General features: G+C 41.1%; 1 protein-coding gene and 1 long non-coding RNA gene across 2 annotated transcripts; one reads left to right on the forward strand and one right to left on the reverse strand.

Moving 5' to 3' along the window:
- Positions 1-1,705: 1,705 nt before the first annotated feature.
- LOC122670373 (macro domain-containing protein VPA0103) lies at positions 1,706-8,912 on the forward strand. The gene is made up of 7 exons (XM_043867220.1): positions 1,706-2,089; positions 5,242-5,290; positions 6,971-7,073; positions 7,177-7,272; positions 7,341-7,415; positions 7,767-7,836; positions 8,775-8,912. The coding sequence occupies exons 1-7, from the start codon at positions 1,706-1,708 to the stop codon at positions 8,841-8,843; spliced, it is 846 nt and encodes a 281-aa protein (XP_043723155.1). The 3' UTR covers positions 8,844-8,912.
- Positions 6,004-24,406, reverse strand: LOC122670375. Its single transcript, XR_006334203.1, has 3 exons — positions 24,396-24,406; positions 23,456-23,457; positions 6,004-6,138 (listed from the first exon to the last, which is right to left on the reverse strand). It is a non-coding gene; the product is annotated as an uncharacterized LOC122670375 (long non-coding RNA).
- Positions 24,407-27,561: the final 3,155 nt, after the last annotated feature.

Below are 27,561 nucleotides of genomic sequence, written 5' to 3' on the forward strand. Positions count from 1 at the left end.
AAGGGCAAGGTAGTGCACCGCACACGCCCAAATAACATTCTCTTTCCCTCAAATCATTAAAATTTCAATTTCCAAATTAAACCACGGACTTTAGTTTGGTTTTTTGTTCTAATTCTAAATTGATACACTTCTTACCAAATAAATAAATAAATTGACACACTTACCCAAAATCTTAAGTTATATTATTGAGCTCGGATTAGGTCCAATGACATGTAAAAAACATGTACTGTCCTTGGGACCTAATCCAAACTCATTTGGAATTTGAGCCGACTTGTGGAGCTCAATGATTTTAAAAGAGCTTGGATCAGATTCTAAGGACGGTACATGTCATTGAACCTTTCCAGACTCAATATTATTCTCTCTACTAGTTGAAGTTACGGGTGTCAATTCCAGCCCCAGCCCGGCAGAATCGATCGAGCCAGCCCGACTAAAGCCCAGCCCAGCCCGGCTTGTTTACTAAACGTGTCGGGCTTGAGCCCGACATGTTTACTAATCTAGCGGTCCCGATGTAGGGTCCTAGCTCATTGGGCGTCCAACCGGACTGACCAATTCTAGGCACGACTTAGTCCGACCCATTAACTTGTAAACTTTGTTATGGGCTTGGGCCCTATTTGATTTGTTGGCCCAAATCCATTTATAACATTAACTTTTGTTGGGCCAGGTTGTATATTTTTTAAATATTTGGAAGCAAACCCCCAAATATTGGAACAATCTTTGTACACTTGTCAAAGGTAACAATTCTGCAATTCCATAGATTTCTCCAATAACAAAACTACATAGAGAGAAGAAAGGTTTCCAACTATAAATTTTCAAAAACAATGTCAAATCAACGACCATTATTGATGCCAAACACCCAAGAGATGACACTAGAGTCCTTTTTCACCATAAGAAAGCACTTGAAGTAAGAGGAAAATCTGAGGGCTGCACCAAAACTCAATGCCTCTGAGCCATTTTTTTCTTTTTGATACAAGCATACAACGCAAAGAAATAGCTTCAAGCATTACAAATTCAATTCTAACACAAAATGTACTGAGCTCAAGGAGGCAAAAAGTAAAAACAAATGGCAGTTTAATGGTAAAAACTCAGACATCCATTCATAATAAAATTAAAATATTTAGTTTTAATGGGCTGCACCGTTTAAAGCAAGTTTATATTTAAATAGGGTCATAGCCCAGTTTTGCACCGTTTAAGACCCAGTTAAGGACCTATTATATTATCCGATTATAGCCCGAAGACCGACCTAGCCCGACTAGGCACGGCCCGAATACTTAAAAGGGTGGTCACGATGCAGGCTTTAAGCACCGTGAGCCCCGGGTAGGCCCGACCAAACCTGATCGAGCCTGACCGGTTGACACCCCTAATTTTCTATGCATTGGTCATACCCCTTAGAAAATCAACAAAATTTATCTCGTGGGATATCAAGTTTATTGAATCAATGTTAAAAAAAAAACCCGCAAGATTAAATGCCTGTTGCATCATGAGAAAATTCTGCTTTTTCATGGGGACACAAAATATTTCGCACGCCCCTATGGCTAGATTCTGGATATGTGAAAGCACACCGCACGCACGCAGGTAGCCTTCTTTCTCCTTCCTTAAAAAATCTATTATTTTATAAGAAGTAGTTTTCTGTCGTACTCCCATCTCTCCTCCGTTTGACTTCCAAATCGCCAACTCGACTGCCCACATTCTTTGGATCTGAACTCAGATGCTTTGTTCGTCTATGCTTAACAGAGGAGTTTGGTTTCTACCTAACCGAAACCTTTCTTATAGAACTATAAGCACAATCGCCTCTGTTTTCAGTTTCAGAAGCCATAAATCTTTTATTTTGGTTAAACCCGTGGAGTTTTGTACATCAATCCGCTTTGGTTTGGAAAAAAGAGAAATCGCTCGTGTCCAACAGAACTCCAGCTTCTCGAGCTCTTCTTCCGACAGCAGAGGAGGATCAATCACTGCTAGGGTTTTGATGGCATCCAATGGCGGTTTAGATAAGCTTGGCGTATCTCATTTCGCTTTGTCTCCGACCTCTGTTCTCAAGATACAGAAAGGAGATATCACTCAATGGTCCATTGATACCTCTTCCGATGCGATCGTACGTTTGTTTCAACTAATCTCTCTCTGTTTTCAATTCTTTGCTTCTTTTGGATTCTGCCGTGAATGAATTGTCGGATTATCCTCTGTTTTCATTTCTTCTGCGCTGCTTGATTGCTTCTAAGGATGTCGATTTTTAATTTGCAAACGTCTGTTTCAGCTCCAGTGGATATTTCTCTATGTTTCGTGCTTTTCCATCTGTCTAAGTAAGCTCTAGTTGTAAATAATCTCATTTTGGGCCTGCAGAGATTATCCTAATTCCAGCTAGCTATATCTCATATTATTGCCAACATCTGTAGTTTTCCAGATCGAGTGCGTGTTAGGACATTTGATATGAATTGGAACAAAAAGACTGCAACTTTGAAGTAATTCAGTTACTGATATTTTCTGGGCTTACTTCTGGGCACTTACAGATATTTCTACACATGGAACGATCATTAAATTAGGAATGAAGTGAGTGCATTCATGCACAATACTCTCTGAACTTTTAGCATCCCATCCATGATATTTTAGCTATCAATATTTCATGATTTTTGGGGATCTTCACTTTTTGGCCAACTCTTGATTGTTAAGTTCTGGGATAATACTGTAATGGTGGATGGCTTGGAGTTTAGGATTCGCATAAGTGTGAATTTGGATTATTGCCACTGCCGAAACAGACAGATGGTCCAAAGTGTGCAAGGCCTTCCCCTGAATATAAAGGTAAGGTGTAAACCTGCATGGGCAGAGGCCTGACACATACTAGAGGCAACTAGGATCTACCTGTTCATATATATGATATGTTTGCATGTCCGTGAGAGGGAAAGAAAGAGAGATCTTGTACCCAAGCTAAAGCATTAATAGGGTCGTATAAGGTATAAAGTAAATGGGAAATGGTACAACGATATTGGCATAACATGCTGATCAACAGCCACCCACACCCTAGACTACAAATAAATTTTATTATTTTTTGGCAATCTTTTATAGTAGGAAAGTTGGTTGTGCCGTAGGAGAATAGGAGAATTGATTCATGTTTCCTTATTGGAATCAGTTATATTTTATAGGACTTTTGCTTCTTTATAACAATGTAGCCATCAAACGTGTTAGATAGATTTGAAGAATGAATAGAAATATTGAGTTGGCTGAAGTGTTACCTGCATCTGCATGTGGTGTTTTGCGGCAGTGTTCCCTTTCCTCTTACTCTCTCTTCTCCTTTTTCCCCAAGGTACGAAACCTTCTTTCTGACTCTGTTTCTTCCTTTGTTCTTTTCTGTTACTTCTTTTTTAATATTTTTCTTCTTGTCGTATTTCTAATTACCCTGTTCTGCAACTGCTGATAATACCAACTACACAGTTGCTTTGAACTCTCCAGTGGGAAGTTAATTTAATCTGAAATTTCTGGGGTTGAGTTATAACCCTAGGGCGATCCTAAGTCAAGAATAGACCTCCCCACATTCATATGTGCTTTCCATTTAATTGTTTTCCTTTTATGGCCTTGACTTTCCCTAAATTATAACATTGCTAGTACATTTATTATTTGAGTTTCTACTTGCTATTTTACATTGATTAAGTTCTGGGAAGTGATACAAATTCACAGATTTTACTCCTAATACTTGAGTTGCTTAGTGTTTGGGTGGGCCCAAAGTGATCCGAACCGGGTTTTGGAACCCTGGATTGCAACAAGAAGAGATCGAAGGGAGAGCAAATACATGAGAAGGAGAGAGAGAGACATGCAAGGAAGGGAAGAAAATGGTGATCAATGGGTAGAGGGAGAGAGAAAATAGGAGGCCCAGAATGGAACTGAAAGAAGGGAGAAAGATGGAGTAGATTGAGAAGTATAGTATATTCTCATTCAACCAAAGTAAGAATTTAACATAGCTTAGGACTCTGAAACTTACTAACAACTGGCATCTAATAAAAATATAAAGTTTCTAATAGGTAGACTAACTTGGACATCACACAAGACTTAAATGTCTACTGATAAAAACAAAATACATTTATGCCCCATAAAAAATTAACTAATACATTAAAAAATTAAATTCGTGTACCCCCCTATGGATCTAATATTTGGGAATTACAAGTGAGACCTTTACGATTAAAGTATATGACACGAAATCCCATACCCAACTACTATCACAACAGGGCCTAATTTGCACCACGATTGCATTACATGCTTTCTCAATTAACATTTCCTTTTGAAAAAGTTGGAATATGAAGGAAACTGAAATAGGGATAATTTTGTTTAATTTCTTACATGTTCATCACATTGAACTTTTGTAGAAAACTTAAACATCCAATGCATACCTCTTGAGGCGCATGCCTCCTCAAGACTTTGATTCCCAAGTTTTTTACCCCAGTGACAGAGTAGGCTTTTCGGATGCTCCCTAAGGCTTTTTTCTAATGCCATGCTTTGGGATATGCTCCAAGGCTTACCTCCCACATTATTTTAAAACACTGATATACCATTGTCATCATATGCAAAGAAGAAACACTGGTTATTTGTCCTGGAGGTATTTTTCATTTCTTTTGAGTGTTATGACACAATGAGATAGAAAATATAAGACACTAAAAGGTTAACAATCAGCTATTCTGTGTCTAATTGCTTCCTAGGAGGACTGGGAGGAGAAATTTGTTCCAAATTCTTGGAAAAAGCATTTGGTATCCTCCAGAGTGTTACCAAAAAAAAAAAAAATTTCAGGAACAGTATGAGGAAAGTCCTTTGCCTCACTTTTACCTTCTCTCACATCTTCCAAAGAAAGCAACCAATCATGGCTTTAGAGAATAAATACAGAGAAATATATATTATTTACAAAAAATATAATAGCTATTATTCTTTCCAATTGTCTTAAGATCATATGTATCCTTGTTTTGTAAGCCTATTTTCTGAGCATTTCTTGATTAAATTGTTAGGGCTTTCTAATTCCTTGATGCTTCTTTATTTTTCTCTAATAAAACTGGGTCTGACAGAAGCAGGCCTGTGGCATAGGGCGTAGGATTCTTTTTATAAGTTCTCCTTGACACATATAGTGAAGTCATGAGTTTACCTCTTATATAGCTTCTGGTCATTTGAACGAGCTGTTATCAATGGAAACTGGATCAAACAGTAACTGAACTGTAAGATATTTCTAGTTTCCCAACAAAACAAGCTGTATTTTCATGAGAATTTCTTCGGCAGGTAAATGCAGCTAACAAGCGAATGCTTGGGGGTGGTGGTGTTGATGGAGGTAATGATTCATATATTTTAGAGAAAATTACTTGGACACCCCCTAGACTATGGCCTAATTACTTATTCTCCCCAACTTTTCAAACAATTACTTGAACACCCCCTACAGTTTACCATTTCTTTCAAGTAGGTCCTATCCGTCAGTTTAGTGATGATGTCATAGGTTAAATTTTTTGTAATGCCTAAACTACCCTTAAGGTATAGTGAAGTGACAGATTTACCCCCTTCTTCCCTGCAAAAAAAAAAAAAAAGGGCAGCCATGGTGCTGTTTCAAAAACCATTAGGGCATCCTCGAAGATGGACAGGATCATCGTTGATGGTGAACAGGGCCATGATCGTGATGGCATCACAGCTTGCGACATATGATCTGGTGAAGGAGGTGATACCTGGAATGGTGTGATGAAAGATGGGCTTGGAACCCATGTGACTGAGAGCTTTGCTGCTGGGTTTATGGCTGCGGTAGCGTCGAATCCGGTGGATGTGATTAAGACAAGGGTGATGAATATGAAGGTGGAGGCAGGGGCTGAGCCGCCCTATTCCATGGTCATGGATTGTGCTTTGAAGACAGTGAGCGCTGAGGGTCCCATGGCTCTGTATAAGGGTTTTATTCCCACGATATCAAGGCAAGGCCCCTTTGCTGTGGTTCTGTTCGTGACGCTTGAGCAGGTTCGGAAGCTGCTCAAAGATTTCTGCGTTCTCTGAGATAGATGATGACGAAGAGCATTTCTCATTATTGAGATGAAAATGGAAAATTAGTAATAATGATTCAATTTTCTTTGGGGGTTTTAACTTTTAAGATCCCTGAAGTCTGAGAATCAGGAACTAGGAAGTGGAAACTACTGTAGTCATCTCATCAGTTAGCTTTTCTTTTATCTCTAATTTTTTTTTTGAATTGATATATGGTATTCAAAAATCTGAATGAATCTAGTAGTTTGTGTTTAAAGATTACCCATGCTTGCTATGATGATGGAGATGGGAGGCTAGGTTAAGAAAATCAAAGTTGATGTTTGCTCAAATCAACCCTAACTCCAATCAAGCAAAAAGAGAAAAACGGGGTTTTAGGGTTGTAGCGTGTGCTGGGCACTGGGATTTGCTGTTCTCAGGGAAATTGTGCGTGGGGTCCATCATTTCCAAGGACGTTTTATAATTCTGAACTTTTTGGAGTGGGGTTCGTTATTTTGGGTTCCCCATTCTGATGGTGGTGGACATGAAATGCGGCGAGGTCTGTGGGAGAGGAAACAAATTAAACAGGTGGTGGGCGCCGGCGGTTGTGAGGTTGTGAATGGGGACACCTGGTTTGGGCGTTACAGTACGTGGTCTGTTCAAGTAATTGTTTGTGCAGTCGTGTTGTAGATGCAATGCAGTAGGGGGTAGGGGCAGTGGGGTTGCAGGAGGAAGAAGAAGGAGGAGGAGGAGGAGGAGGAGAAGGGGGGTAAATCTGTCAATTTCACTGTTTTCTATTGAATAGGTGATAAGGGTAAAATGGCATTTCCAATTAAACACTAACAGCAGACTAACACCGTCAGGTTTCGGGGGGTGTCAAGTAATTGTTTGAAACATTGGTGATACTGAGCAAAATGGCTATAGTCTAGGGGGTGTCCAAGTAATTTTCTCTATATTTTATTATGTAAGAAAAATGTAATTTTATGACCTAATACACAATTGGTAATGTTTCTGTCAGCTATACATAGAGCTGCTGGTCCAGAACTACGAGCAGCCTGCTATGAAGTTCCTGAGGTCCGACCTGGAGTTCGGTGCCCTATTGGAGAAGCAAGGATTACCCCGTAGGTGCTTCGGATGCACTTCTGGCATATTACTAGTACTATCGATTTGCAACTTATTTAACAAGTTTCTGAGCCTCATGGGCATGTTTTGAAACAAATGCAGAGCTTTTAGGCTACCTGTATCTCGTGTAATTCACACTGTTGGACCAATCTATGATGTTGATGATCACCCAGAGCTTTCTCTAAGAAATGCATACAGGTACTTTATTATTATTATAATTGTCGTTAGTTGGCATAATGCGTGACAAACCTTTTATTTGGTTACAGAAATTCCTTAAGGCTTGCAAAAGAAAACAACATCCAGTTTATTGCTTTTCCTGCCATATCTTGTGGTGTTTACCGGTAAGTTATGTGACTTGGAAGGAACCTTCATGGTGGTATTGTGATCATGTACAAGTTCACTGTCTCAATTGTCTCATTCGAGGTGGATGGTTTGTTGTGAATGGGACATTCATTTATATTTATCGATAAAGAGAGAGAGAGAAATCATTGACCCGGTGAGTCCAGATGTGTCTGATTCAACCTGGTTTCAGATCAGGTCATGCCGGTCCAGCGATGTTATTTTCATGCAACTGCATCATTTGTATTCATTTCTTTTCTTTCACATCTTCTTTAGGCAATGGTAAATATGCTAGAAGCCTAGATCCCCTCCTGTAGTCCTGTACATTGATTTTATTCCTCATGTTGTTTCAGCTATCCTTATGAAGAGGCTGCTACAATAGCTTTATCTGTGGCAAAAGAGTTTGCAAATGACTTCAAGGAGGTATGTTTTTCCCCCTTTTTTGCTTTATGTCAAACTCGTGAGCAATTACGATTTTCAGTATGTCTTTCCTTGTGTGTCAAAATGTCAATATTGTTAGAATCTTTCAGTGTACAATGTTATTTCTGAATTCTAGGCATTTTGATCAAAATTTATCATTAGATAAACGTCTGGAATAATTATTGATTTTGTTTGGATCATATTATCTGATTCATGAATCAAACTATTTGACTTGTGATGGGTCGATTTTATTTCTGCACTTCATAAAATGCTCATATTCTTTATCTTTGAAAGGTCCTTATTGGGATTTTATTGTGAAGACCGACTTTTTTTTTCCTCATACTGAACTGGGGGTTTGTTTTTCCACAATATTGATGCATGGAGGAATCACTATGTTATTGACATTGTTTTGGCTTTTCTTCTAAATCTCTTGAAGTATCCGGTGGGGACTAGGGAGTGGGGAAGCATTCATGTCTCTTTTAGCAGTTTCTTAAAGCCCTCTAGGGTGAAGCTAGTAGAACCTATAAACACTCGTCTTTGCATTTCATCCTTCAATTTTTCTTATCGTTTGTGCAAATCATGTTCCTACTTACTAATTGTACCCAAGTATTAAACTTTGTAAAATTCCATTAGTACCTGAAGCGAATAACCTACTTGCCAATTTTAAAATTTCTGTGACCCTTGTCTTTAATTGACCAAGTTGTGATCCTTCGAAACCTAATATCAAGATTAAGAAACTTGGTTATCAAGATAACCCAAGGAGATATGGTGGTTGAACAATTACTTCTGTTGAGAACTGCATCATCTTGCTGCTACCTAATTGTTGTTTCAACATGGTTTGAATGAAAAGTTAATCATGTATTTAGATATGTCACAGAGGCTGTCTATGAAAACTTGGTTACGTGTACATAGACACTCACATATAATGCCATTCATTGCAGGTGCATTTTGTTCTCTTCTCTGATGATGTTTACAAAGTCTGGTTGGACAAAGCAGCCGAGTTGCTTTAAGCTTGGTTTCTGAACTGCTGCAGTTCCTTGGGCTGAAAAAAAATCTTCTTTAGTCTTATAAAATAATCATTGAGGATGTAGATCGAAGCATGAAGAAGACAGAGAATTCAAAAAAAAAAAAAAAAAAAGTTACTGTCCATGTGAAGAGTGATTTAGGGTTGATATGGACTGGTGGTGGTGCTAGATGCTGGTGGAATATTCTATTAGAATCTGCCATTAATTTAGTGTCTATTTTAGTTGCTTAGCTTTTATTTAGAAGTTCCTATTTCAGTTAGTTTCTATTTTAGTTTCATTGCTTGTAATCCAAATCTGAGACTTATAAGAGACTTGTTATTTTATTGTTTGTATTTTTATAGTTTCCAATTTTAGGACTTGTCAAAGTTAAAACTTTTTAATTTTTGTAACTTGAGGGGCAAGTCATTGCTACCTATTTATATGTAAGGCTTTTAGAAGCTAAAGAGACGATTGAATGAAGTTGATTACTATTGCTTTGAGCAGGTTTTCTCCTGTCCATGTGTGTGACATGAAGGGTTGGGAGGCTTGGCTGAGAAAGCTAAATCTCTTTATCCCTTTCCCCTTCTGATATTAGATTCTCTACTGTTCTTACTGTTGTGTTACTACAATTAATTGCTACTACCTGCTACTACATCTGTGAAGACCTAGAGAGCATCCTAAACAATAATAGAATCTGCTGTTGATGTCAAGAGGCAAAGAAGACCACTTTCCACACTTGCGGTTGCATCAGTTCCTTATTCACTGCTGTTGATTCGAAGGTCTTGATCTCAGCGCTCTTCTTCCCAATCAGAGTAATACTTGGAGGATTGCTTCAGACCCCTAAAAGGAACCCACTAGACCTCAGTCTTGAACCTGTTGTTGTTCCGTTCATTGTATTGATCCTTTTGCAATTGATCTCCCGTTGGTTTTCTTGGTTTGAAGTCGAATTTTGCATTACCTACTCAGGACAAAAAGGGAGTATCCAGTGCACAAGACTCCCGCCACTGCAGGGTCTGGGGAGGGTCATCATAATGTATGCAACCTCACCCCTGCTTCTGAGAGGTTGTTATCAGATACTCGAACCTGTGACCACTTGGTCACAAGAGAGCAACCTTACCATTGCACCCCAGACCTACTCGACACTGAAATGTAAAACTTGGCATTACTGCCAACATGTTACTTTCCAACAGCATTGTAAAATAATAAATTGATGCTAAATGATTTTGTCTGTTTCAGAAGTTTTCGGCCGTAACAGAAGGTGGGGAACTAAAATTAATGAAGTTATAAGGGCTCTATTGTAACCAGGCATTATGTCCAGTGGTACTGGTACTTGAGTTATTAATATTTTGCCTTTGATGCTACAGGAACTCGAAGCCAGCAATTTGGCTATTTCATTGAAAATAGGACCCATTCTGTGCTGTTCCAATCTTTTAATTTTCATTCCATGTTTGCATCCACTTTCATATTTGAAGGCCTTGGTTAACAGAGGACCCTCAAGTGCTCCCTCACTCTGAATGGCGTGGGTTAAACCATATTTGTGTGTGCTTGGCAGTTACATCCCACCCAGAGTTTCAAGAATCAGATCAGAATCGGCCAAGCCTGATCCTGATTCTATCCGATCTGGAGCGTCCAATCCATGGTGGATGTCTAGGGTTCTGGTCCATTTTGGTCGGATCAAAATCGGCTGGACCTGATCTGGATCCCGATTCCGAGTTTAACAACCTTGCTCAACCCCATCCTCCGGGTACAAATAAGAGGGAGATAGTCTGATAGCAGTCTCACTTGCAAGTGGTCTCAATATGGTGGATCGGGTTCAATCTCGTCTTTTGGCACTTTTTTGAATAAAATGGTTAAAACTTAAAGCTGTATCTCTAGCACTGGCATTCTGAGCCTTTTACCATCAAGGATCGAATCAGTCAATGCTGATTTCAATTAGAATTAGCCGGAAACAGAGCCAAATTGGCAGGAATCCCTCAATCTGAATCAGCTGATTTGATCGATCCGATCCCAATTTTTGAAACCAGATGTTCGAGCTTTTGGACTAATGTTGGGCATAAAGACAAACCATTTGAGAAGTTCTACTTTGGGCTTTGTGATAATCACACTGGGTTTCACGATGGACTGAAGTCGGGCTTGTGGAAATCTTAACCCCGTTTGATTAGGGGAAGATGAGACCCATATGTTGGTGGGGTTTTTGTTGGGGATGGAAATGTCGAGTTCAGATATGCTACCCACATGGGGATAGGTGGGGACAGATCTGAACCCTCCATGGGAGTGTGGGACCCACGCCTCATGAAGGGGTCAGATCTGTCCCCACCCATCCCCATGTGAGTAGTTGATTCGGATTCGGAAATGTCGAGTTAAAGTTACTTTTCCCATGAATAGTAATTTCATGGGAAAAGTAGATAACACTCCTGAGCTTTCAGCATTTTCCCATCCCAATTCTCCCACCCATAGTTAGTAAGTTCGCGTATAATTGTCGTATTAATACATATGTCGCGCCGTATGAATCAATAAGCCGACTGTTACTGTATTTTATCAAGTAGTCTAATTTTATATGTGACTTTGAAGAAATATCATATTATACGTGTATTAATTGCCATTTAATCACGTATTAATACAGATTTATGACTTTTAATTAAACAAAATAAAAAACTAAAACCTAAAGCCTAAAAGCCGGTGAGAAAACCTCCAAACTTGAAACCCAAAGACTCTAGTTCTAGCAAACCTCTACTCTCACAGTCAGGAAAAACACTCTGGTTCTCTGATCAACCTTGAAGACTCTAGTTCGTGTGTGTGTGTGTTTATATAGATCTGTAATTCTTCATGAACTAGGGGTTTTTTATTTATTTATTTGTGTTAGTTGTTTTCGATTCATGGTTTTATCATTTCTTATCGGAGGGTTACGCACAAACATGGAATCCCATCTTCCTAATTGAATCAAACTCCTTCATTTCCTTCCCGATCTAGTATTCCCTAAAAGTGTAGAATCCTAAGACCATAAGAGCTTGTTCCAAATCTGTACTAGAGAATGCTGAGAGTCCAACAAGGTTTGGACTTCCACCATTGCACATAACAAACAATCTAATCCTTTTGATCTCGGGCTCTACTGCAGTCCGATTAGAATTTTGAAATCAAACCTAGACTCATCATGAGAGAGAGCATAGACTGTTAGGTTGTTCAAGTGCTAGCTATAACTTTCTGGATTCTTTTATCCAAAAAAAAAAAACTTCTGGATTCTGACCCTAGTGCTCGGTCCTTGATAATGGAGGATATTTACTGGTTGGCACCAATACTTACCTTGGCTCTTGTAAGTACCGTGGTCCTCTGCGACGAGGTTTCCTCAGCCTTATTGGCGACAGACTATTGGGTCTGGTAAAGTGGGGGTATCATTTTGATACATTATCATGGGGTAAGGGGTCATACTTCAGAAAAATATTAAAATAAAATGAGAAGTCGCCACCTAGGATTAGGGCCTAGGACTCAGTAGGTGTAGCCCTATCCGTTATGAACGGAAACGGGCTACAGAGCTCCATATGGTCTGGTCAGAGATTCGGGTAAGGGGTCAGGTTACAAGTATGAGAAGGTGTTAGGCACCCATCTTGCCCGGCAAAAACCGGTCTTTCTGTTATAGATGCTAAAAGGGCGAATATTCTCTCTTCATAACGTACGACTACATAATATACATTCTATTTACACTATATACATTAAAACGGAAAACACAAAAGACTACATTGTAATGACAAAAATGCAATGATTATACCTTCATAGGGGTAAAGAGGAAGTTTCTTGAACAGGGTAACGGCTCTTTGGATGTGTCTGTAAGCGGATAGAATAACGGCTAATAAAGAGGAAGTTTCGTTATCTATAATCGGACAGAATAACGGCTATAAAAAGGAACTTTCGTTATCCGTATACAAACGGAATAATGACTTGACCGGAATGGGATTGCTCTTCGGATGTGTGGATAATCGACGGATCTACCCACAACTCGAATGGGTAATCGATGGATCTACCAGCCACTCAAGTGGGTAATCGATGGATCTACCCACAACTCAGAACACCGCTCCAAGATTGCTCACAAAGGGCTAAAAGGGGGCGAAAATCGGACTGGGAAGGTCTCCCTCAGCTTGGAATTCCTTCAAATGAGGGGAGGGGGACCCTCCTATTTATAGGGGGTGTCCCATTTCCATGGCGCCGGATAAGTTGTCCATAGCGCCGTGGATCTCCACGGCGCCGTGGATGATGTCATCCTGTCGATATCATAATCCTCTACAGCAGCATGGCTCCGTACACCACCGTCGTGGGAGGCCTCCACGGTGCCGTGGGACTGTCCACGACGCCGTGGACAATGTGGTCCCCCTCTTCCTACTTTTTAAGCCTTAAATGGGCTTTCTTGGGGTTTTGGATGTGTTTGGACCCATGGGCCCTGTCTTTTTGGTCTTAGGAAAGGGAAAGGGGTGTGATGTCCATTGTCCGTGTCCCGTCGTCATCATTGCCAGGGGGGTGACAAAATTCAGTGTCTACAGTTTGCCCCTCTTTGGTCGAGGCCTGTGCCAACAGCCGAAGGGTAAAGATAAAAGACCAACTAATTTTGTCACCGAGAGCATGTACTGCTAACGCTTTGCTCAAGGGCGACAGAGTTGCTAAAACAGACGGTTAATCATAATGAAATCCTTCGATAAAAGAAAACCCGAAAAAACTAAATCTTCATTATTGGGCTTGACTAATCTTGGTTGGGAGCAAGAGGACTCGACGGATCTTGGTTGGGAGCAAGAGGACTCGACGGATCTTGGTTGAGAGCAAGAGGACTCGATGGATATTTTTTTTAAAATAAAGGGTACCGAAGATTAAAGTTACCTCAACCTTAGTAGTGTTTGCTACCTTTCAACTGTAAAGCTCAATGCTAAGTGAAGGAGCTTGTGAGAGAGTGTGCTTTGAATGAATGCTTGATTTGTCACCTGAAACTATGCTTTTATCTAGACATTTGGAACAAGAGCTATATATCATCATGATAGAGGATTGGAGTTTATGTATGAGGATTTCTCCTCAACATTTAGGGTTTTTCCCCTTTTCAAGGTGTTTTCGGGTTCTTCCCCTCGACTTTTAAGGTTCTTTCCGTTTTCAGGGCGACTTGGGGTTCTTTCCCTCGACTCTTATGGTTTTTCCCGTTTTCAGGGCATCTTGGGGTTCTTCCCCTTGACTTTTAGGGTTCTTCCCATTTTCAGGACTTCTTAGGGTTCTTCCCCTCGACCTTTAGGGTTTTTCTCTCTTGGGGTTCTTCCCCTTGACTTTTAGGGTTTTTCTTGTTTTCAGGGCGTCTTTGGGTTCTTCCCCTCGACTTTTAGGGTTCTTCGCGTTTTTAAGGTGTCTTGGGGTTCTTCCCCTCGACCTTTAGGGTTTTTCTTGTTTTCAGGGCTCCTTGGGGTTCTTCCCCTCAACCTTTAGGGTTTTTCTTGTTTTCAGGGCTCCTTGGGGTTCTTCCCCTCGACTTTTAGGGTTCTTCCCATTTTCAGGTGTCTTGGGGTTCTTCCCCACGACCTTTAGGGTTTTTCTTGTTTTCAGGGCGTCTTGGGATTCTTCCCCTTGACTTTTAGGGTTCTTCGCGTTTTTAAGGTGTCTTGGGGTTCTTCTCCTTGACCTTTAGGGTTTTTCTTGTTTTCAGGGCATCTTGGGATTCTTCCCCTCGACTTTTAGGGTTCTTCCCATTTTTAGGACATCTTGGAGTTCTTCCCCTCGACTTTTAGGGTTCTTCCCATTTTCAGGACGTCTTGGGGTTCTTCCCCTCGACTTTTAGTGTTTTTCTTGTTTTCAGGGCGTCTTGGGGTTCTTCCCCTCGACTTTTAGGGTTCTTCCCATTTTCAGGTGTCTTGGGGTTCCTCCCCTCGACCTTTAAGGTTTTTCTTGTTTTCAGGGTTTTTTCTGAAATTTTTTTCTTTTTCAGGGTCTTTAATTTGAAAAATTTTTAGGGTCTTTTTTTGAAATTTTTTCTTTTCAGGGTCTTTTTTAAAAAATAATTTGGGGTCTTTTTTTGAAAGTATTTTCTTTTTAGGGCCTTTTTGAATTTTTTTTTTCTTTTTAGGGTCTTTTATTGGAATTTTCTTTTTTAGGGTCTTTTCTTTATTTTTTTTTTCTTTTTCTTAGGGTCTTTTTTGAAAATATTTTCTTTTTATGGTCTTTTTTGAAAAATTTTCCTTTTCAAGGTCTTTTTTGAAAAAACTTTAGGGTCTTTTTTGAAACTTTCTTCTTTTCAGGGTCTTTATTAAAAAAAAATTTCTTTTTTAGTGTCTGTTGACATTTTTTTTCAGGGTTTTTTGAAATATTTTTCTTTTTAGGGTCTTTTTTGAAAATAGTTTTCTTTTTTAGGGTCTTTTTTGAAACTTTTTTCTTTTCAGGGTTTTTTTGAAATTTTTTCTTTTTAGGGTCAATTTTGAAAAGTTTTCCTTTTTTAGGGTCTTTTTTGAATTTTTTATTTTCAGGGTCTTTTTTGAAAATTTTTCCTTTTTAGGGGTCTTTGTATGCACCTTTTTTTTTTTCATAAATAAAAATCTTCACGGCACCGTGGGGGATCCATGGCGCCATGGCTTGGCCCCCCTTGCCTATTTATAAGTGGGGTCACCCCCTTATATGTCTCATCCAATTTCGTTCCCAGACTCTGTCGTTTTTTTTACTTTGAGTGAGATGGCCTTCCGCAAGCGTCCACGTAAGTCCTCACATGGTCCTCTCTTGGCACGATTGGGCGAGTTGGTACCCATTCGGGGCAACACTGAAGGGCATATCTCGGCACATCTGGTGCGCCATTTGGGGACAGTCGCAGGAGGTAGGCATACTTACCTCATCTTTTCCATTGGTTAAGGCCATTGTAGAATTTATTTATTAATTACTGTCATGATTGTCCTAGGGCCTGGGAATCGAGGCAGGGGCCCTACCTTAGGCATTTCTAGGCACAAAGACCGATGTGAAACAAACTTAGGCCTTTTTTTTTTTTAGAACCGGTGAAAGTAGGCAAAGTAGTATTATACCAAACCGAGCGTCTTTTGGCACGTAAATCGAGGCAAAAATTCTACAACACCAACTTAGGTATTTTGGGCACACAAATTGAGGTAAAGTCTTCGGATGCCAAATCGGACATCTTTTAGCACGTAAATCGAGGTGAGACTCTAAAACTCCAACTTAGGTATTTTAGGCATGCAAATCGAGGTAAAGTCGTATGATGCCAAACTAGGCATCTTTCGGCATGCAAATCAAGGTGGAATTCTAAAATGCCAACTTAGTCATTTTAGGCTATATTATTATGTATATTTCTTTCTTTCTTTTTTTAATAATTTTTTTTTATTTATTATTAACTTATTGAGATCTAAATAGAATTTTCTTCTCTTGTTTTTGCAGGGTAAGACTATTCCTACGTCGAAGAAGTACTGCGGTATGCGGAGAGTGCGAGAGTGGTACGCCGAGCTCTGTCAGGAGGTATCATTCCGGGTCAGGTGTATCGGATTGGGGCACATTAGTGCCTGCCCCGTTCATGAGCTGGACACCTTGACTGTCCAGGCTCTACTGGAGAGATGGTGGCCGAGCACCCACACATTCCATCTCCCACTAGGAGAGGTGACCATCATGCCTCTCGACTTTTACATGATCACAGGGCTACCGTTTGGAGGGACGCCCATGGTACTGACTCCAGAGGACCGGGTCGACCACTTCCTTATTGGAGTCATATAATCGGACTTGAGATCACTCACAGAGACATGCCTGCTGCTACCATGAGGCGGGTATGGGAGGAGAAGGGGGTGACAGATCAGTCGCCTTCGGAGGAGCATGATCAGATGGCCCGGTGCTTCCTCCCCTATTTGCTAGCCGAGGTCGTGCTTGGTGATATGAATGGGACGGTGACTGTCGACCTCGCCTTCTGCCAATTCTTTGAGGACTTCGACCTCACGGCAGGGTATGACTGGGGAGGTTCGGCTTATGCCCACCTCCTCTACATGATGGACTTCCTAGTCCTGGGTTCCCCGAACTTTATCGGGGGCTCCTATGTCATTTGGGTAAGTCTCTCTCCCCCCTTTTAGATTAATAACTTTATTATCATCCGAACTTATTAACCTCTTTTATTTTTCTACAAACATGGAGCTACGAGGTCTTGGGCTTCCGCACCACTCTCTTTAGGGGAGGTGAGGACCAAGGTATCACTTTCCCTAGGGCCAGCGATGGTCCAAGGGAATTCTCTTAAAGAGCGGCCGTCATAAGGATCTTCCTTCTGTTTGGGGCCTTCTGAACCAGCTGCGGCTCGAGGATGTGAGTTCAAGACTACTCTCTTTTTTTTTTCTTTTTTTAATTTTGATTTTGCACTTATACATTTTTTGGTTGGCAGGTCTCCCTTCGTCCCTACCTTCTGGAGTATCCCCTTAAGCCGGTCCTATTTGCGCGATCGGGCTTCCGCTCTCTGTTTTCGATGGATCCTTTTTGAGGGTCTGAGGGGATTCTCTTTCTATCTGGGAGAGCGTGTGTCCATGTAGTGGTCCGAGGAGAGACTCATTCCTTGTTTTCCTCCAGCTCACATGCACACTCCTCTCTTGGAGCCGGAGGAGATTCAACGCTTGAGGGTCGGCTAGCCGGGGGTGCAGCTGGCTACTGTCGGGGACTACCCAACGTTTCTTTTCTAGGAGACTGTTTGCGTCCCTCTCACTCCGGAGGGTCCTCGGGTATGATTTCTTCACTCTTTGTTAATCAACCAAAAACTTATTGAATCATGATAACTGATTTGGGTTCTTTTTTTTTGTTTTGCAGTATCCTGTCCGCCCCCTCTTCCCTGGGAGCTTTGGACGGTCCTCACGTGCCTCTTGGGCGGTAGGAGCAGACCCTGAGGGGGAGACTTCTGGAGGGGTTCCTCCGATGAGATTGGCGGGTATGGATGACCACATCCCTTGCCACCGCCCATGGTTTGTCAGACCCGACGATCTGAGCATGTCGGACGTTGAGTTGCCACCTCCCAGGTCAGCAGACCATGCCTTGGGCCTCCCCAACCCATACGACGGGGTAAGGAAATCTCCCTTATTATTATATTATTTTTTTCTTTTTATTTTTTATTTTTTGGCAAAACAAAAATCCTCGCTTCTCATATCTCTCCCTTTCTGTTCTTTTAGGTGACGGCGGATCGATATGCCGATATGCGACGCATGATGGCCAGCATGGACGAGGTCATTACTTCCAGAGGGGGAACGATACACCACTGGGTGAGTTTCTTCCCTTATATTTATGCACCGCTTTTTTGTTAGGTTTTTCCCTTTTTTTTTCATTGTTTTCTTTCTTTTCCTTTCTCAAAGGGATCATGATGCGTTTCATCAGGCTGAGTCGGAGAGGCATCGGCTAGACTCAGAGAGGTATCGACTCGATTCAGAGAAACATCAGACCGAGTTAGCCCGCGCTCAAGCAGAGATTATGGCTCTTCGACTTGATAGAGATAGCGTCGATGGCACAGCGGCGAGCTTCTCGATGGGGGATTTCCTCTCTAGCTGATCTGTTTATTATATTTTTTTGTTTTGTATATATATACCCTCTTTTTTTTTAAGAACAAACTTATTGTGATCGTTTGTATGACTTTGGATTCATGCACCTTTATATATATATATATCACAATGACTTCTCTTTTCCCTAGAAGCACAAGGTTTTATTGATAACTGGTTTGAGTACATGGATACTGAAACGGTAATTCAAACATTAAGCTGACATCACTTGTTGGCAACATGTATCTGATAGCAGAATCACTATTTCTTGAGTCAAGGCCTCTGGAGGTTTACAATTCTTCAACTTAAACCGCTCTAGTTCTATAGACACCAAAGACGGGGGCTTAAACTGGTGTGAGTCAAAAACCCCTGACTCCCACGTAATTGCACCCTGGAGTCTCTAATGACAGTCCTATTCCTCTTATCCAAGTATTCTCGTGAAATTCTTGTGTTTTCCCTTCTTGCTTGGCAGCACATAGGCCAAGGGTGATTCCTCCAGTCTTGACCCCGTCTGGGATTCTCTTTCTTGTCCATGATGAAGGAATCTTCCAAAGTTTTTGAAAATTTGTTCCTTCTTCATGACCGGGAGGAACGACTTTCCTTGAGGAGATGCAAGCCCGACATTCTTCAAGAGGTGGGGCTATCTTGACCTTCTCAAAATGGAAGTCATGTAACCAGGGATTCCATCATTTATCCAGTTCTACCAAATTTCTACGAAATGAGATCGTCCAGCAACATAGGAATAAACATTAACAAGTCTTCAGCTAGTAGCCAGCCTCTCACAACCCTAGGTACATTATAAGTTAGATTTTGAAGGCCAAATGGCGGGATTTACCGTATTTACAGGGGACGCCAGTTGGCGGGATTATGGAATGGACTAACACAATGCCCTTCTCTTTTTTTTTAGACCGCACTCGAGAGGCTGAGTTGCCTACGTATCCCTGGAGAGGAATCAGGTCGAACGTAGTTCAATATCATTAGAATTTAAATCAAACCCGAAGTCTTCCCTCTCAAGGTCAGTGAGACGCATCGCTTTACCTGGCAATATTGCTCTCGCTCTGTGAGGACCACTTCAATTGGGTCAGAATTTTCCCTTTGGGTCATGTATCAGGGTCCTCAGAACCAAACCTCCTTTGATATTTCAAGAGTATACCCCTTGTTGGACCCTCTAACCATTCTTTGCTTACATGACTTTCATTCCCTTTTCATTCAAGAGATTGAATTCTAGACCTCATTCATTCTCCTTTCGGCAGCTGATTGTCAAACAATACTCGAAAGGTAGGAACTTGAACTTCCACAGGTAAAACAGCCTCTACTCCATATGCTAGAGAATGCGGAGTTGCCCCAGCTGAGGTCCGTATTGATGTTTGGTAAGCCCATAAGGTTAGTGGGAGCTTCTTGGCCTAATCATTGTGCGCATCTGCCATCTTCTGCAATGTGACTTCCACATCCTATTGGTTTGAGGCATGCGGATAGTGGACTTATGCTTTTATGCCAAGTTCAGCACAAAGCTCTTCCACCTTTCCTTGGAAATGTAAACTTTGATCTGAAATCCATTGTTGAGGCGCACCACACCTGCAGGCGATGTTTTCTTTTACTAATTTTGCCATCTCAGCAACGGTTAAGACCACATAAGATTGAGCCTCCATCCTCTTGGTGAAATAATCGGGGGCGAGCTCATGCCCATTAGAAGCCCTTGGATTTATCTTTCCTTTTATGTCAATTCCCTAAGTAAGAACGATGGTCATGGCTCAATTGACGAATGCAACCTTGTAGGAAAAATGTGTACAAACATCCGATATCAGGGGCATTCCTTAACGGCAGTGGCATAGTCAACTTCCATTGTTATCCAATAATGCCCCATCCCAAGGGTCTTTTTGACAAGTATTTTTGCGTTCACATGCGGTCCACTGACTCCTTGGTGAATTTCTTCCATAGCGGTCTGAGCCTATTCCTTACCCGTGCATAGCAGTTGGATGCCATCATAAGTCCTTTTATACCGCAGGCTTCTTTGGAGAAAGAATCGAGTAGGGTTCTTTTGTAGATGCTTCTTCTTTCCTTCCGCGAAGTATTCAAGGTATTTTCTATCAGCTCATATCAGGGGCTTCCCATGCTTAACTGGCCCTCGGTGTGTTGGGCCAGTTTCATCTTCTTTTTTTTTTTTTTACTCTTTTCCCTCTCAGAGGCTTGAAAATGGGTTCGCCCGTCGCAGTTAAGCAAGTTACGAATCTGCTGATATATTGGATGTGGTATAAGAACCTTCATATTTCTTTCTCCATCCTTGATGGCGGCATTTCCGTGATGGCTTTTATTTTTTCAGGATCTGCCTGCAAAAAGGCCTTGTCACTCTGTTGATCATGTTGCGCAGTATGGCCGTAGCTGCTCCTTAACACGTTGCCCCAACATTTTTCATCTTGTAGCTAAACATTCCCCATGGTGTGGTGAAAGTCGTCTTTTCTCGATCCTTTGGACACATGCTAATTTGATTGTAGCCAGGTAAACCATCCACAAATGACAGCAAGGCATGGCCTGCAGTGTTGTCGACCAGTGTGTCAATACGGGGTAATGGAAAATCATCCTCGGGGCTGTCCTTATTTAAGTCACACATTTTGACCTTCCCATTTTTCTTAGGAATAGGAACAATATTGGACAACTCCTGAGGTTATTAAGTCACTTAGAGGAAGCCTGCATTCCATTGCTTAACGGCTTCCTCCCTATTCCCTTCCGGCCATACCCGTCTCGGCTTCTGCTTGACAGGGCGAGTGTCTAGGTATATAGATGGCCTGTGTTGTATGATTCCTGGGTCGATTCCAGGCATGTCCTTGTAAGACCAGGCGAAGACTTTCTCAAATTCCTTGAGGAGAGAGGTCATTCGGGATATTTATTTTAATTATTCGAGGGCATTGGTCAATTTACAGATTTATAAGATGAGTGTCCTCTCAGAAGGGTGGAGCTTTTCTTTGCTCCAGTTGTTCTAACAAGTTGCTATGTTAAAAGACATTATCGTCCTCAGAAAAATAAGAAGAAGGAGACGAGTAATACTAAAATCAGCAATTTTATTCGTGATAAGAAGGGGAGTACAGAAGGACTCCACAGACTAGAAGTTTACAACCTCCTTTGGGAAAGGAAACCACTAACTCAGAAACAAACTTAGACAGGGCTACATCAGAGATGGCTACAACTTTAGACTCAACAATGTGGAATTTTTCCATCATCCTTGCTCAGTTTGCTATGGATCCTTGCAGAGGTTATAATGAGACACTGAGGTGCTGGCCCTCCTTTTTTCCTTACTGATTGTTGCCATTTCGAATGGCCCATCAATCCCTTGATTCAATTGGATTTCAGCCTTGCTTGCTTGATCTGGTCCCACGGCTAACCGATCTACTTCATCTTTGAAGGATGTCTCAAACCCTGGTTGAAACCATGGCTCATTGTTTTCATAGAAAGGAAATATCTCTCCTTCCTTCATAATTTTCATGGATGACCCATTCGCCCTATAAACACGTGCATCTATTAATCTCTTCTTCCTCGCGATTGGCTTGGTCAAAAGGGTGGGATCTCCTTGTTTGGAATCCTCCTGCAGCGCATTCGCTCCGTGAGTTGGCAAAGGATTTGTAGTCATTCTTGGTTGTTGCTCAACTTAAAGTTTGACCTTGCCATCATCAATCAAGTCTTGGATCGCATGCTTGAGGAATATGCACCTATCTATGTGATGACCCTGCTGGTCATGATAGTGACAATAAAGATTGGACTTGTACCATGTAGGTGGATTATTCAGATCCACATGCTTAGGGGGAACCGAGTCAATCATTCCTTCCTTTTTGAGCTTGTGGGAACTTCCCTAAGCTTGTGGGAACTTCCCAAAAGAGCCTTCAACAGTGATGGTGCCATTCCTCCGAAGTTGAAGGCTCTTTTGGGAAGTTCCAGCTCTGCCTAGATCACAAAAGATGTAGTCCCTGTGGTCTTCACTTGTACTTTTGCCATCTGGCAGCTTGTCCCTGTTGCATTTGCTTCTTTTGCTTTTGAGCTTTTCCTTCCAGAATATGCTCTCGCAGCCTCTCGACTTACACTCGGTGCTTGTTTCTCCTTGAAGATTTTATCTTCCATCTCCTCCCCAGTGGTCATGAGTGCATCGAAGGTCAAATTTTCCAACAAGATCTCTACTTGTTCCTTTTTTGTGGGACAACTCCATATCTTTGCAGCCTTCTCCTTACATCCCGCAATGAAATTTGAAAATTCTTCTTGGAGCAAAGTCTCTAGCTCCTTTTCAGCAATGTCCATCTCAGTATCATAGGAATACTGCTTCATAAAGGCCTTTACCACAGATGCCCATGATCGGGTCTGGGCATGATCCAGTTGGGTCAACCATTTGATGCGGATCCCGCCAGGGAATACAGAAAGACTCGGCTCCATTGATTCTTCGTAAGTCCCCAAGATCTAGCAATGGTGGCGAACATCTTGAGGTGAGCTCTAGGGTCGCCTGATCCATCAAACTTGTCCAACTTCCACTTGAAATCTTCAGGGATTTTTCCTTCTGGGAAGAACATCAATTCTTCTTCACCTTTGTCTTTGACTGCCACCTCAAACTCTTCAATCTTTTCTCTCATTTTCCTTTCCACCTCAGTTTCAAGAGGATCTGAAAATTGACTGTGATCCTCTTCTTCTACCAGTATGGTGCTTGGAGTTTTGGGGGATGCAGAGATAGTCCTCCTTACCCCTTGCTCTGTAGGTCCAGATGTGGATCCTCCCTTAGAGATTTCACAGACTGACTGCGCCAATTGTGCCACGAGTTAGCGTATCTCTGCCACATCTGTTTGCAATCTCTCCATTTGGTGCTCTATGCGACTTTCAAATAGGTGATCGTCCACTGGATCCATGTTGCTCTCAAATGATATCTCAGCCGATGAACTGGATGAGTGGAAAGAGGACGGGGAACTTGGAAAGGACGATGAATGGCTTGGATCAACCTTTCATCTTGTCGGGCTCAAGCTGGTGAGAACGACTTTTTCTTTTTTGAGAAATGGAATCGTGCCTCTACAAAAAAGAGAAATCCTAGTTTAGATACTAAGAGTGAGTTTCTTTTGGATAAAAAGCTTCCAAAATCAAACAATCGAGGACAACTTTTTTATTCTCTTTTTTTTTATATATATATTTTTGTATTCTTTTTTTGTATTTCATTTTTATCATTTTTTTTGTATTTTATTTTTATTTTTTTTGTATTTTTTTTAATTTTTGTTTGTATTTTATTTTTATTATTTTTTTGTATTTTATTTTATTTTATTTTATTTTATTTTTTGGCTCAAGTAATCGAAGTTATCGTCGAAACTTTTGACATTGTAGAAGTTCTTTTAGATCATACTTCAAATGCCATCATCGCCCAAACATTTCTTAAAAGGAAAAAATAAACAAACAAAGAAGAAAGCCTAGTTTCAGGCTCCTGATGATGATATCTTGAATCAATACGAGGTGCCCCATTTTCGAGGGACATGTAGGAATCCATTAGATGAGGGTGGACCTCCATCTTTCTTCGAGGGACTATCGCGGGACTATGGAATTCCCTACTCGGGGCGGCGTCTCATATTGAAACTAGATTAATCGTCAGGTGACCTTAAACTCGGTCCCTCTTAAAGCTAACAAGGGTTAGTTTGTGTCGTACCCTAATCATATATGGTCTATTTTCCTACATGATGCATACAAAGGGTAGGCTGATAGGACATAAAAAGGTCACCCTTGACAGAATCGATATACCTATCGCTCGTGGTCACGAATTGTGAGTATGGGGTTCTTTTAATAGACCTAGAGAGTAGGTCACACAATCTCAGAGTAACCGTGCTAGTGCCTTTTTTGAGTGGCTAAAGCACCCCACATCACACTAGTGATTACTCTCGCTGGTGATTCTAAACTCGTACAGTAAATATCAAGGGCTGTGGCGTCGCCGCGAATTATCCATGACTACTCATGGGGTCCAACGACTAACCACAGGGTAAAAGTGTTCCCATGCACTGTGAATGTGCACAAAAGTGGTACATAAAGCAGCTATCATCCGATCTCAGAATACTTAGTATGACGTACCTCACCTCCCCGGGGGTAAAGGTCCGACAGGGAGTACCCTTGTCGTTTGATTTCACTTCGAGTACTATGCATGATGCAGTTAGTACACAGAAAGGTTAGCCACACAGGTTTTCATACAAAATTGGAGAGAATATTCGTACATTTGTTGGTAGCATCTATTTTAGAAAGCTTGACCTAAAGTGGATGTTTACCCACTGTCCCCAGCGGAGTCGCCACTGTAAGTACCGTGGTCCTCTGCGATGAGGTTTCCTCAGCCTTATTGGCGACAGACTATTGGGTTTGGTAAAGTGGGGGTATTATTTTGATACATTATCATGGGGTAAGGGGTCATACTTCAGAAAAAATATTAAAATAAAATGAGGAGTCGCCACCTAGGATTAGGGCCTAGGACCCAGTAGGTGTAGCCCTATCCATTATGAACAGCAACGGGCTACAGAGCTCCATATGGTCTGGTCAGAGATTCAAGTAAGGGGTCAGGTTACAAGCATGAGAATGTGTTAGGCACCCATCTTGCCAGGCAAAAACCGGTCTTGTTGTTATAGATGCTAAAAGGGCGAATATTCTCTCTTCATAACGTACGACTACATAATGTATATTCTATTTACACTATATACATTAAAACGGGAAACACTAAAGACTACATTGTAACGACAAAAATGCAATGATTATACCTTCATAGGGGTATACTTTAGATCTTGACGATCCCCTAGCTCAGGGGAAGACGAACGAATGGACCAACACCTAGTTTCTTGAACAGGGTAACGGCTCTTTGGTTGTGTCTGTAAGCGGACAAAATAATGGCTAATAAAGAGGAAGTTTCGTCATTTGTAATCGGACAGAATAACGGCTATAAAAAGGAACTTTTGTTATCCGTATACAGACGGAATAACGACTTGATCGGAATGAGATCGCTCTTCGGATGTGTGGGTAATCGACGGATCTACCCACAACTCGAATGGGTAATCGATGGATCTACCCGCAACTCAGAACACTGCTCCAAGATCGCTCACAAAGGGCTAAAAAGGGGCAAAAATCGGACTGGGAAGGTCTCCCTCAGCTTGGAATTCCTTCAAATGAGGGGAGGGGGACCCTCTTATTTATAAGGGGTGTCCCATTTCCACGGCGTCAGATAAGTTGTCCACGGCGCCGTGGATGACATCATCATGTCGACGTGGGAGGCCTCCACGGTGCCGTGGGGCACTGTCCACAGCGCTATGGACAATGTGGTCCCCCTCTTCCTACTTTTTAAGCCTTAAATGGGCTTTCTTGGGGTTTTGGATATGTTTGGACCCGTGGGCCCTGTCTTTTTAGTCTTAGGAAAGGGAAAGAGGTGTGATGTCCACTGTCCGTGTCCCGTCGTCATCATCGTCAGGGGGGGTGACAAAATTCAGTGTCTACAGCTCTTCCAACTCACACGAGTTTGTAGTCAATTGTTTGGTTATGTAGTACAGTCAATAAGAAGTGGATTGTTTCTTGACTTGCAGAAATGAATGCACTCTATTTAGCTCTAGGGGTTTTAGATTTTCAAAATCCCTTGCTTACCCTATCAATTCAAATACCGGTTGATCTTCAATCCAGAAAAAAAAAAAAAAAAAAAAAAAAAAACATACCCAATGCACTAGGTTCCCACTATTGTAGGAGTTTTATTAATCTGAAGATCCTCCTCTTGATCCAAAAGAATGAGAAATGACTCCAAATTGGAAAGCCATATTGGTTTCAAGTGTTCACGAAGGCATGAGAGATTAGAATTTAATTACAAAAAAATCAGTTTGCTCCTTGATTTTCACTAGGATAAATCCGTATTTCTGCTCCCGAATTTTTACAGAGCAACCGTATTAAAATACATATTAAATACGTACTATATCATTGACGTACACATTTTATTGCGTCGGAGTTTTTGAAACCGTATTATTGTCGTATGTGCCGATAAATTACCATACTCGAACTTACTAACTATGCTCCCACCCCCACCTAAGTCCCCCCTAAACAAACGTGGCCTAATAAGTGACCCCCAACATCTTAATGTAGTGTGGTAAACAGCAAGAGAGCAACAAATTGAAATATAGGTCATAAAAAATTTGACAAACATGGGTGGGCTCAACAGTGAGAGCCCTCAATGTTGACCCAAATATTTAATGTCAAGTTTAGAGGAAAAAGAATTAAATCAAAATCTTACTTTACCTTCAAGTAAACTCCTAAGACCTGGTAATATAGGATTATTGTCTTTGATGTTTTAACATATAATTAAATCCAATAATACCATGAGATTTAATATGAAATGTACAAGTTTAATTATACTATGTTGCTTATGACAAACCCTATAACCCCCTTTTTGTTTGTTAAAATTTAATCAATAATCTATGCACATATATAACGCGTTATGATAATTGAACACACCCAAATACCCTTTTAAAAAAAAAAAACAATGTTATGATAACAATTAACCCTAATCTCAAACTTAAACCATAGAGCCACAAAACAAAAACACAAGGCTAGGTCTCATTCAAGCTTAAATTCATAAGCCCACACATTATTTGAACAAGGAAACAAATGCATTCAGAGAAGTCTCTATTTCTATTTTCCTCATACTCATGCATTTATAGATTCCCTGGATTAGATAAGAGTCTAGGGCTGCCAACATAAAAATGCAGGTTGACCTTGCAAAAACTGGACTTGTACCAGGCTACTGCCAATGTTTTCTGGAAATTTTAATAGAATAAGCAACCCCGAGAGTCGAGACTGATCTGATGATGAGTCAAACTTGATTACACTTGGACTGAGCAATGGGAAACATTGACGAGGCTTCAGATCCAAAAATTCCACCAGGTCAGGTCCTTAGCATGGCAAAGCACCTAGCTCCTCCATCTAAGATCCGCTCGCTGAGTTAATTCTCCAGCACCTCCAGAACAACTCTGCATTTGATTCTGAACTTGGTGAACACTTCAACAATATAAGGCACTAATAAGACCCACTCTTGAGTCTTGAGTATCATCCTTCATATATTATCTCCAGTTGGCCACTCTGGATTGTCAACTCTCCAGCATATCTACAAGGGAGAGTAGCATTAAACTGAAGATTATAGGTGTTTACCCTTCCAAGCCTTTCAAAAATTCTGCCAGGCACCTGTCACAAGCCTTTGCAAAGCCTTGACC

The sequence above is a fragment of the Telopea speciosissima genome, chromosome 8, assembly GCF_018873765.1.
Source record: "Telopea speciosissima isolate NSW1024214 ecotype Mountain lineage chromosome 8, Tspe_v1, whole genome shotgun sequence".
Taxonomy (NCBI): domain Eukaryota; kingdom Viridiplantae; phylum Streptophyta; class Magnoliopsida; order Proteales; family Proteaceae; genus Telopea; species Telopea speciosissima.